The sequence below is a fragment of the Lutjanus erythropterus genome, chromosome 13 (genome assembly GCF_056507025.1).
Source record: "Lutjanus erythropterus isolate fLutEry1 chromosome 13, fLutEry1.hap2, whole genome shotgun sequence".
NCBI lineage: Eukaryota > Metazoa > Chordata > Actinopteri > Lutjaniformes > Lutjanidae > Lutjanus > Lutjanus erythropterus.
Window position 1 is genome coordinate 28,794,114 of NC_139329.1, and position 13,090 is coordinate 28,807,203.

The 13,090-nt window shown below is 40.0% G+C and overlaps 1 protein-coding gene across 2 annotated transcripts in view; it reads left to right on the top strand.

The window, feature by feature from the left end:
- The window catches only part of kcnq1.2 (potassium voltage-gated channel, KQT-like subfamily, member 1.2), a 220,935-nt gene that overhangs the window by 137,397 nt on the left and 70,448 nt on the right, over positions 1–13,090 (top strand). For both annotated transcript variants that reach the window (XM_084733895.1, XM_084733896.1), the window contains 4 exons: positions 1,884–1,959; positions 2,879–2,973; positions 5,425–5,465; positions 7,209–7,270. In XM_084733895.1, coding sequence (XP_084590021.1) covers positions 1,884–1,959; positions 2,879–2,973; positions 5,425–5,465; positions 7,209–7,270 — 274 coding nt within the window. The remainder of the gene's footprint in view (positions 1–1,883; positions 1,960–2,878; positions 2,974–5,424; positions 5,466–7,208; positions 7,271–13,090) is intronic.

The window sequence follows — 13,090 nt, forward strand, 5'->3', positions numbered from 1 at the left end:
ACCCCTAGATGCCACTAAATCTACACACCAGTCCTTTTAATATAGTGTCATTAATATATGATAGATTTTGTTCCATGCCGGTGCAGATATAATACAACAGCATGTCTCTCTTCATATGATGGTTTGACAGCTCTTTAGCTGATGGGGCTGTGTGACTGTGTCCATCTGTGCCTGCACGCACAGTTTTGTTTTGGGTGTCTTCAATGACCGGGATCACTGAAATCCAGTCACTCAACAATTTTTCAGTCCGTGTTTTCCCTCCCTTTTTCACTCTTAGCTCACATCATCCAACCATGCAGCTGTCACATGTGGAATATCCAAGGACATGTTTCAGCATTTTCTGACAAATAAATCACATGAGCAGCGCTGAACAGCACATACTGTCTCCTTGAAAAAACAAACATGAGTGCATGTCATACAGTCACTATGGTATGTGAGTATTTTTACTCACAATTGAGGTTGTGTGTGTGTTGTTTGCATCCAGTGGTTTCTGTTTCAGTGTTTAGCTCCATACCAGTGGGTTTTCCCTCGTGTTGACACAGATGTGCTTCTTTGAGCCGAGGGGAGGTGTGTTTTGGGACTCTTCTCAGTGCAAACTGAGTCTGGTTTTCTTCTTTCACTTTGCACCGTGTTGCAGATTCCTTGCAGAGGGAAAACACTGATAGAGGGCAGGGGTCAATCCGTGTTGACATGTACAGTTTTGTGTTTGTGTGTATTTTTTGGCACATGAGTATCAGGCTGCAACTAACCATTATTTTAATATTCTATTTTCTCAAATAGTCGATTAGTTATAAAATTAAGAAAATGTCAGAAAATGGTGAAAAAATTCCAAAATAACATCCTCACTTGTCTTATTTGCCCACAACACTCAATTTACTGTCATAAAGAAGCAAATGAACCAGAACATGTTCGCATTTAAGAAGCTAGAATCAGAGAATTTTGACTTCTTTTCTTTAAAAAGTACTCAAACCAATTGATCAATTATCAAAATAGTTACCGATTTATTTGATAATTGATTAATTGTTGCCACTTGACATGAACGCATACTTGCCAGTGGCAGTATCACTGTAGAAAGCAGCCATGCATGTCAGCCCAGAAAGAACAATATCCAATATCAGTGCCCTAAAATATGACAAAATAGAGACAACTTAAGGAACTATGTCAGCTGAAGATAATAAATGATGCTTTTAGAAAGTAATGAGGACAAAATCAGTCATTTCAAAAAGTGGTGGGGACTGTCATTTACTGTCACCTGTGTAAATGACATCTATTGTTGTTACAACCTGACATGAAGCAACGACGGTTAGAAGTCATTTTCTGGCCACATGTTTCCAGCTTCCATTGAGAATGACTTGAAGTCTGATGCTTTGTTGCTGGTGGTCTGAACATACCATTATTGTTTTATTATTCTCTTCATTTAAATTGTTTGTGCATCATAAATTAAGGTATCACATAACTATTGTGCTGCTAGAATTGGTTAGATTGTTTAAAAAATTCATATAATTGTTCAATAAATTGTTTGAAACTTTGAAATGAGAAAAAGATGTATGCTTTGTATCTTATTGTAATGAATTGATTGTTAACAGTTTCAATAATTGACAAAGGAAAATGCACAAAATTTGCAGCCCTAGTGTGCGTATTCTTCTGTCAGGGCCAAGTGTGTTTTGCTGTTTTATGGTACACACAGTGTCCACTCATCCTTGAATGCAGAAAGAGCCAATTAGACTCGGCTTGGAGCGTGCGGCCTTTCTTCTCTCTCTCTTTTTTTTATTTTTTTACAAGTCACTTTGTCCAAAACAAGCCACTTCACATTTTATAGCAAGGAAACATCTGTAGACTTAACCATCATTGTTTTTCTCTTTCTGTCTCCCTGTCTGTCACAGGTTGTCCCATGCCCAGAGATCAGCTGTAAAAGTCCTGCGCAGAATGCAGTACTTTGTGGCCAGGAGGAAATTTCAGGTAAGAAAGAAAAAAAAGTAAATTTGGACGAGGAGTGAAGGAGAAAAAAAAAAGCAGGGGGAGATAGAGAGATAAAGACAGATTGAGAGTGAGAGAAGTGTGTTGTGTGCGCTTGGAGTGTGTGTGCGGTTATACAGGATGAGGAGGGGGGAGCCCCAAGGGCATATATCAGCTGCAGCTCTGCTGTGTGTGTGTGCGTGTGTGTTTGTGTGTAAATGCCTGAAACCTGCACCTGCATGTCTTCTTTGTGCTCACTTCAGTTCAGGCGTAGTATCATGGGAAATCTACTAACCTCTCTCTGGGGCTACAGTAGGAATTCACTTACTGTACTGCACTCACAAAAACACACACTTACACACAGACACACACAGCAGGACATGGCCTCACATAGCACTAAAGTCAGCAGAATTATGATAGAAAATTTAGTGCAATAAATATTTCAGTAGAAAAACATAATCATGTTTGAAATACTTTGGCCATCATTTTCATGCTACATGTTATTGTAGAATGGTTCCTATATTATTACCGTTTCCAAGTGTTGTGCATGTTTTCAATTATGGCCTAAGTGATCTCAGCTGCCGAGGCTATACTCCGTTACTCTGTGTATACCAAGGATGCCCCCAAAGAGTTCAGTGGGTTCTTTCTGATGCTGCTTGTATCCACGTCACACCAAACAAAGCTGTGAAAGGACCTTAACACGATGGCTTTCTACATGACCATGCACTTGTCAGTGCACGCTCTCACACACACACAAACACACACAATGAGTTAACAATGAACCCTTTGCACCCAAGGGGGTTGGGGATGTTTTCGGGGACCAAGCAACAGTGGCTATGGTTGACAATGGTCTTTGTGTCCCTCTGTGTGTGTGTGTGTGTGTGTGTGTGTGTGTTTGTGTTTTTTGTGTGTGTGTCCACAGCAAGCGCGGAAGCCCTATGATGTGCGAGACGTGATCGAGCAGTATTCCCAGGGTCACCTCAACATGATGGTTCGCATCAAGGAGCTGCAGAGAAGGTGGCGGCTTTGACTTTGTTTCATGCTCTTTCTTCTGTCTAACTTTGTGTCAACTGTTGTGTTTGATGCCACCTCACAGTCGCAACTAGAAGTCAGAATTCAAAACATATAATCTGATTAAAAAAAAAAAATAGGTCAACTTAAATCTTTAGTGTCTGTTTGTCTTGTCCTTAAAGGCACAATTCTCCTCAAAATAAAAAAAATACATATTTTCCTTTTATCTGTAGTGTTATTTATCCATCTAGATTGTTTTCGTGTGAGTTGCCGAGGTTTGACGAGACGTTACAGCTTAGCAATGGAGGACACCATTAGGCCACATTCAGACAATGAATGAGGGTTGTCCATTCAGGCTGCGGTGTTGGGGGATGTGGGGGATGCCAATTAGAGGTGTGCAGCGGAAAAGTTGAACCAGAGTCAGCTTTTGGAGAAGCACAACCTGATGTCACACTGTGGTGGCCAGTAAAGATGTTAATGATTAATCGATTAATCCTTGTGAGGAATTTAACTGATTAAAAATGTATTAATCATAATTAATCAATAGATGGCAATAATTGCATCTCATTCTGGTAGAGCCATTTAAACTAAATGAGTATCTTATTATTCATTGATGATTAATAAATGTATCAATTTTTAACATTTTCAGCTATTTGTTAAGGAAGCTGCATAAAATTTGCAACCCTAGTGGCCAGTCATAACTAGCCAATCAAACTGCTCCACACTCGGGCTGAAATATGTCTGAAACTGGGCTCTATCCAGTCAGAATTAGTAGACCAAACAGTGATATTCTCCCAGTTGTGTCGTGGTTTGGTTTATTTCAGGTATCCAGCATTGACAGAGAGAGTACGTATGTGGTCGTGCAAGGTAGAGACTCAGTGAGGAATTGGACAGCTGGTACTGAGAAAGCAGATGAATCAGAGAAATAAAACAATTGTTTCACAGTTTTGTCTGTTATGTCTGAATGTGGCCTCAATATTTATATCTCGCGCTGCACAAGCCTGTCTTCGATGAGTAGATAGTCGCTTCCTTCTGCATAGTGATGCGGTTGTTGGTGCGGTTTGGTAGAAAAAAAATCATGAAACTGCCCAAAACAAGGTCTGTGATTTAACTTGTGTAACCAGGTCCTGATTTCTGGAAAGAGACACTGCTGGTGAGTTTTTCAAATGTATTTTTCGTTACTTTGAGCACCACAAGGCGAGCACCATTTACTTCTATTATACTGGGGAGAAGACAGACATCTCTACGGCCGATATCACCGAAACTCGGCAGCTCACACCAAAACAATCTAAATGGATAAACAGAACTAAAAGTAAGAGAGGGAATGTGTTTTTGGTTTTGAGGTGAATTGCTTCTTTAACTAAGCTGTGCTGACATCATGGTCAACTGGACTGGGTCATGAAGCCAACAGGAAGAGAGATGGTTCCACTAGACAATTTCTCTATTCAGGTTTCTGTAATCTCCTCAGAGTTTCTGTCTGTTGGATTGTACTCCTGCGGTACAGTTTGTTACGGTTCATCTGACAGATAGGAGCCTCACTGGCCTCTGATTTGTTACACCTTGTCGTGCTTTGCTGAGCTGTAATGAAGTCCAGTCTTCAGCAAAGTAAAACCTTTCGTCCTCTTCCCGCAAATTTTCTCTGCTTTCTTTACTCCCTCAAACCCCACGACGCTCTCCCATGAAGGAGGTCGGTTAGGTAATAAATTAGGTCAAACTTATGTAAGTGCATCACCTGGACCTCATAACACCTTTTGCAGTAATTCAGCTTAACCGTGGTAATGCACTGTGAAATTTTGAAGCCAGCAGGGCATCATAATGTATCAGTAAATCTTTTTTTTATTTTATTTCATATAATTTATAACCAACTACTCTGATTTAAAGCTTCAATACAAAGAATCATAGAGGCAACAATTCTAGTAAATTCTACAATGTTCTTCATAAAAATCTAAGCAGCTGATTTATTATTACTGACCACATCTGTGTCCTGCAAAAACACCACAATAACGCAATGGCCGCTTTGCATGGAAAAGGTCACCAAAATAAATGAAAGATAATTAAAGGCATGGGATTGCTGTTATAAAATTCCACCCTTCATTTGAGGTGACGAAAACAAGAGAAGAATATTGAACTGCTTCCCCTGCCTCAGTAGATTTACAGATGACTAACAATCCACACGAGCAAGTCATTGTTTATTTTCAAAGCTTGACATTTCAATAGGAACAGTATTCACTTATTCATCCCTTTAAAACTTGCGTGTTCCAAAAACAGTGATATATAAATACTGTTCAAACTGACGCCATCTGTTTAATTTTATTGGCTCTATAAATTGGCTTATATTATTTTACTGTTTTGTTCATGAGCTGGAATAAAGTGCTGTTTACTCAACTGAATCTCCTCTGCATCTGGCCAGTGTTTTTACCTTCCTCGGTCTAATTTCTTCTGTCTTTTTTCCACCAGGCTGGACGGCACTCTGGGGAAGCCAGGAATGTTTCTTCCAGGTAAATACGCAGTAAATACAACAGTCTTCATCTGATAGACGGCCATCACTCCTCACTCCATCTCCGTGTTTATACCGCACACATACACAGGCCGTGCCAGACTAAATATGAGAGACAGAGGGGTCCCTGGTGTGTGTGTGCATGTGTGTCTGTTTGGACGTGGGTGTGATTACATGTGTGTTTTTATTGTATGTGAATAAGTGGCTGTGCATGTGAGCATGTATATAGGAGGTTCATGTGGGTGTGCATGCACTGAATTTATTGTGGGAAGCAGTGATGAATAAGGAATTACTCCTTTAGTGTCTACTAATGATCCTACTGACATCAATTAGTTTATTTTTGGATTAGATCATTTGTTCATTTGTTAATGACATTTTGAAGAGTGAAATAATCAGTTATTTACAGAATAATAGCTTAGTATACACTCACTAGCCAATTAATTAGGTATTAGGTTTTAGATTCAACATGGTAATGTAACATTCCTCAGATTTTGATCCATATTGACTGTTACTGTTGCCTTTCTATCATCTCGAACCAGTCTGAACTGCTGCTTGCTGGATATTTTCTCTTTTTCAGACCATCCTCTGTAAACCCTAGAGATGGTCATGCGTGAAAATCCCAGTAGATCTGCAGTTTCTGAAATAAAACCATGTCACTTTCAAAGTCACTGAAATCACCTTTCTTCCCCATTCTGATGCTCAGTTTGAACTTCAGCAGGTCGTCTTGACCATGTTTTGACCGTGTGATTGGCTGATTAGATATTTGCATTAACGAGCAGTTGGACAAGTGTGTCTAATAAAGTGGCTGGCGAGTGTATTTAAAATAGTGATATATAAATGCAGAAGTCAAGTTGCAAAATACCAGCTGTTAAGATAACATATTTCTTTGGTTAGTGTGAAAAATGTTAACTGCTCCTGGCAACCACTACCACATTTTCTGGTCAGCATGAATATTTCACTCACTACTGATCAGTTTGGGCAAGACAACACAAAATTAGAGACCATCTTGCAGTGGGATCATACCAGTGACATGTTGACATTCCAACCCATGAGTACTCAGTACTTAATTGGTTGTAAACCAATAAACCCCACTTACTTAAAAAAAGAAATTTGACTCAAATATTGTTTTTATTGATCCTCCGGAGTCTATGATCCATAGCAATGCTCATTTCTTCATAGCAACGGCCCGTTATTTATAGCAATGATCTACTATACAGAAATAACAGACTCTAGAATGCTGTAATTGACCAAACAGAATCAAGTATTTAAAAAGCTGTGTAATAAGTAGTGTAAATGAATGGTTATATTCACACATGGGGTCATACACATCTGTGGAATCATCATTTACACAAGAGAAATCAGAAAATACTGTGTCGCTAATGCAGATCCATGCAGAAGGTAGATTTATCTAATCTTACCTAACTTTTGATCTGCAGATTCACTCATTTACTCAGGTTGTTTACTGTATACATTACTGTAAACCGCCACTGTGACCGGTACCCACAAAAGCAGCAGCAGAAAATGAATGAATGGTTTCACTGAGAATCATGCGCCGTCAGGGCTTTTACTGTAAAATTTTATTTTTGTAACGCGTGTGAACTCACATTAATTGATCTGAGTGCGACGAAATGCACTTTTCTGCATCTGTTTTTGTCTCCTTGTGATTACCACCAAGAAATTCAGTAGTAAATTCTTGTTTAATTCTTGTATAAATATGTTGGATTTTCTTGTTTTCATTCATCAGGAAAAGGGGAAGATAAAGAATACCCAACAATTGGAGCACGAATGATCAGGCTAGAAGATAAGGTAGGCACACTCCTGCCACTCGGTGTGTGTGTGTGTGCGCGTGTGTTTTGTCTGGGAGATAAACTGATTAGATTAACTTTTGTGTTTGTAATATGTGTGTGTTTGACTGCATAACTACATATTTATGTGTGTCTGAGTGTGACTCTGTTTGCTTGTGTCTGTGTTATCAGATGAATGCCTGTGGTGGAATCTTTTGATATGACCATGTTGTGGCTGTTCTCGGCCAATCTGTGCCACCGTAAAACGCACACCTGCGCTCTCTGCTCTGCACCTTATCAGCATATATTTGGTGCTGCGTTTAATGCTGCACTTACGTTTCTGTTCGTTCGTTCTTCCTCCTATTCTGGGCTTCATAATTTTGATGATTTTCCATGCCAGCCCCCCTTTTTTTCCTGTAATGCTTGGTAGGTTGGTTGATGACAATTCTTGGATGTTTATGTTTCCATGAGGGAATATTGGAGAAGTGGAAGCACCAGGAGGGCTGAAGGGAAAAGTGTTTATGCAGTGAGGCATAGCCAATGGGCAACAGCTGTGTTATCAACCCCCTGAGTTTAACAAGGCGTGTCGTATCTCATAGAGGAACAGACTTGATGCCAACATGATGCTGACCGTGATGCCAGTGTGATGCCAAGATAGACATTTTCTCTCAGGGGATGGTTGTACCGGTTGGACTGGTGTGTGAACGTCCCTGCCTCCCTGTTTATCAGTCTCTGTCTTTCCATGTGCAAATTATAGGTTTTGAAATGTGTTTGTTAGTTTTGGTCTGTGGCTACATCTGTTGTCTGTTTGTCTGACTGGTGGCATCACTAGAAAGTGAAATTATTTTTGTGGATTTGGAAAGGTTTGGAAATATCTTTGCACACTCAAGCATGTTTTTTATGTTGCTGGTGATTAAAGGGACAGTTCACCCACAAATCACAAATACATATTTTTCATCTGGCCTGCTATTTTGGTGTGAGTTTCTGAATTTTGGAGATATCGGCCAAAGAGTTTTTTTTTGTCTTCACTTGAATATAATGAAACTAGATGGCACTGGGCTTGTGGTGCTCAAAGTGCCAAAACCATACATTCAACAACAATGTCACCACTTTCGGTTTTCAGAGTTCATGACCCAGTTACTCAAATAATCCACAGACCTTGTTGTGAGCAGTTTCATGTGCACAGAGGAACGAAGTGCACCGAGAGGTCATTATCTATATCTATATTTGTATCTGTTCAACCAAAAAAAACAAAGTATGTCTCTGTATCTGTATTCAGACAGAAAACCAGAAGTGGGCGTGGTTTATACTGGAGGTCACGTTAAAGTGAGCAGATGTTGTATTTTCTAACCTAATATTCAAAGGCAATGCAGTTGCTGTACCTACAAAGCATCAAGTTGATTTAATGCTGGTATGTAATTAATTATGAAATATATTTTCACATCTTCATGCTCTTTCATAACTCTTTTTTATTTTTATTGACCAAGTTTTATGATGAAATGAACTGAACCCCATCAGCACCACTTCAACTCGGGACATTGAGCATAAGAAACTGAAAAAATGTTCCATAAATTAAAAGATTCTGTTTTTCTTTGCAAGCAACACTGCATAAGGGAGTAATCTTAAATTGCAGTGATGCTGTTTTCATGTTTCTTGATATGTTAATATCATTGCAGTTCACAGCACTAGAATATTATACATATATGTTAATATTATAATATAGTGATATTATAATATAAAAATGATGTACTGAGTGACATTTAGTCACGTTTTATTCAAAAGAAGGCGGACATCTCTATGGCAACTATCTCTAAAATCTGACACCAAAATATGCATTTCTGATGTTGGGGTGAACTGTCCCTTTAAAATTGAATACTAACCTTACAGTTGAGTTGTTCTCACATCTTCCAGTGAATGAAAACAACCCCTATACAATAGAACAATGCATTCTGAAGCCACTTCTTTTCTATTCAAGTCAGCCCGCTCAGGATTTCCCCCACTTTGCCTCAACATTTACCGTCTCATCTCGTCTCTGTGCATTCATCAACACTGATGTTCTCTCATGTTTGCATGCGTTTGCCGCTCTCGGACCCCTTTGTTACAGAGAGAGGAGTAATGATCTTGAACCAATGTACGCACCGAGCCTGAAGACCTCCCTCAGTGATTGAGTTACGGCCCATTTGCTCTGGGCTACATGTTGTGATCGCAATCTCCTGATTGGAAACATAAACCTGTGTAGAGAAGTGCCTCCTCTACCTATGACTCTCTCAGTCTCTCTTTTCCCTCTCTCACTTCTCCTCTCCCTCCATTCCACCTCGACATAAAGGCTAAATAAAACTGAGTGGTGGATAATTGAGAAACAAATCAGTGGAACCCCACTGACGCAGGCTGCCTTCCCTCTTAAACAATGTGGAACCAATCGCTGTTCCTCTAATCAGAACTGCATTTGCTTGCATTTCTGCAACAAGCGTCCTCTCAAAGTGGAACGGAAGCGTAGCAACAGCAACTTGTGACACCCAGAGCCACCCATTCTTCATAATTACTGTTTTCCTCAGCTCAGCACCCGCCCCCTTCCCCTGTCTCATTTCTGGTCGTGTGAATTTCTTGTTTTGATGGTTCTGACGGGCCGGCACACCTGTTACATGGAAACGGGGGCCTCCCTCTTCCCTCAGGCAGCAGGTGGATGAACCTGTCGACCCCCGTTACTTGGTAAATTCCCTGGTATTCCTCCAGATAGGCCTGCACCATTAAACTCCAGTGGCACCAGTATAGCAAGTTTATGTGTCTGGAATATGGTGCCTTTATAAATCCTCAGAGCTGAACAAAATGATCTTGGTTTTAACTGAGCAGAGAATTTTCTTTGTGCTTGTGGCCCATTTTTATTGAAGTCTTTACTTTGTTGAAAACGTTTCCACTAATTTGTGTCTATTAGTTTATGTAATAATACATTCAGCTATGAAATGCAACCAGTTCCTTCAAGGATCAGTGTGAAGGATTTAGTGGCATCTTGTGGTGAGTTTGCAGATTGCAAATATCTGAGCTCACCCCCCCCCTTTCAGATATGTAGGAGGTGGCAAAATGCAGGAAAAACATGAAGGGCACAGTACTTTTTATGCGTTCTTCCCTCTCCAGATATCCATTATCTGGCTACACTGGCAGATGTTGTCAGATAATAGCTGATGCTACAGAGATATAAAAAAGGAGAACTGAACTCTGTGTTTTCCTTGTTTATATTTGCTGTTGGACCGAAATGATTAGCTTCTTGTTGTCCGGATCGCCCGTGTTTTCTTGTTGTGTGATGGAGCTACGCAGCATTTGGTTGTAAAATCCATTGTAGAGGATGGTCAAAAGGTAAAATACCTTAACTCTGCAGTTGTCAGTATTCTCTGACGGCCTCGCTTAATTTTACCTTTCTATTCTCATAGATGATATCCAACATTTCAACATGAAACTTAACACCACATAACATCATAACATTCAGGCGAATTAAAATTGCACCACAGTGTTTGTAGTTTATTATGAAATACAATACACAATGAATCAAGTTTGCCTTCACATGGTTAGAGCGCCCCTGAGTTCAGTTGTCAGTAGCAAGTTGTTTGCAACAGAATCCCATGCGCTGTCACTTTTGTTTGTCTCGCATCACTGCCCGCATTTCATAACGTTGTGTAATTCCTGGGTTGCGTCACCTCTCGCATGTTGCTCATAATAGTAAACCTAATCAACACACAAAGCAGAACCCTGGTGTCACAGTTGAATCACTTCTGAATAGGATCTTTCCCAACAGCCATGAGGAATTATTCATCAACTCTGTGCCCTAATGTTTGTGTGTGTGGGTTTGTATGTGTGTGTGCACAAGAGTGTGTTCCCATGCCTTTCTCAATACTCACACTTGGTCAGCATCCAGCTACATTTTTTTTTTTTTGACAAATTCCCACTTTCTACTCCCCTCTCCCCTGTAAAACGCCAGACATCGACCACTCTGACTGCGCTTTATGCTGCAGCTGAGTAAGTAAGATTTCATTTTCTTGTCCAGCTATTGTCAGCACATCACTTGTAGATGAATTTATCTTCAGCAGACTGAAGGGGGCTCGGGCATTGTGTGTCCTGTACAGGGTTAGACAGTGATTTATCACACACAGACAAAGACACATATAGATCTACACACACATAGGAGCATAGAGTTGATTAATCACCAACCTGTCTAACCCCACACTCTCAAGATTGAATTCTCCAGGAGCGACCTGGAAACGAAGATGGATGGCGATCTGTGACAGTGTGTTATCTTTCTGTCAGACACACTCGATGAAAAATACCCAAACGACAAGCTCAAACAGTGGCCAGTGTCTCTGGGCTTCAGCGTGGCCTTTCAGTGAGGAGCTCGCTGCATGCTTTAGGATGAAGTCAGACCACTGCTTGTGGTAAATCTCTCCCGGTTTTATAGGAACTGGATTTTTTCTCATAGCAATAGACAGAAAAGGCAGGGAAATTACAACAATATGCTTTCACATAGCCTGTAAATGTCTGTCTGAAAAACAAGCTCATGCTTTTTTAGTCTGATCCTATTTTGTTTCAGAGATTTAACAATATTGTGAAGTGTTGTGCAGCTCAGAGCAGCCCAGCAACTTCAAACTGAAATTAGTGTGTAGAGCTGAAGGCAGCAGCCTTTAATTATGTCGGGAGAGAAATTTGTTTTGTTCAAGGTCGAGAGTTTTTCACAAGGTTGGAAAAATATTAGTCTACACCAAATTAATTTGTTGCTGTCTTTAAAAATCTTTATATTTTATTTTATTTTATTAACTGCTCAAATATTTAATTCAATTTTTAAAACTGATGTCGGGCAAGTAGATTTCTAATCCACTTGCCCAGGAGGACAATTGACAAAAATCATTAACCCTGTTATTTTATTTTATTTTATTTTATCTATTTAACTTAACAGTTTACCAGATTTAAATTAGCACCATCTATTAAAGAGGCACAGGTGGAATTTGGTGCTTTTGACTGGTGTCCCCCAGGAATAAAACACAAATTAAAACAGACATAGGAAACGTGAAGTGTGAAGTTGTTGTAAAGGTAGGATTAAAGGATGGTTTTCACAGTTTTTGCAGTATCATTATACTAATCTAGACTCACCATTACATAAAAGATAAGTTTTAAAAATAAATCTGTCGTGAGATATGTGCTCCCTTTAAAAAAAAAAAAAAAGCATGAAGAAAAAAAAAACTTGAGTCAGCGTGTGAAAAAACATTCAGCAGCAAGGGAGCAATTATTCATTTTTCTGTTTCACATTCGGTATTTATTCCATCATAATTTAGTCATCGTTCAGTTGTATTTGGAAGCTGCGCTCGTCTTTGGTGGGTGTAAAACCATCAGCAGTGTCTGGTGAGGAAAACACCCTCTAATGTGCCCTCCAGACCTGCACAGACATGCCTCCGCTCAACACATCATTATTTGTGTTGCTCTAAGTGCACTACATGGACCATAGATCACACTCACTCTGTGGTTAACTTCACGCCGCTATATTAGGGCAGATATACTGTGCCATGTATGTCACGCTTATATGATGTACATTAGCACCATGCGTACGCAGAAGAATGTGTGCCCTGACCGTAATAGCGTCTCAATTAGGTAAGTATGCTGTAAATTACAGCAAGGCCAAATACTGCGAATACTTGAGGGCCGGGACAGAGTGTTGTGTTTGTTAGGAGTCCATCTGTAAGGCATTTAGGGCCCCTCGCCTTTAAAAGCACGGCTTTGAGGGGGGCAGGAGGAGTGTGTGTGCATGGGCGTGCATGTGTGTTTAGACTGGTCTGATCCAGACCCAGTGGAGGGCTTTAGAGAT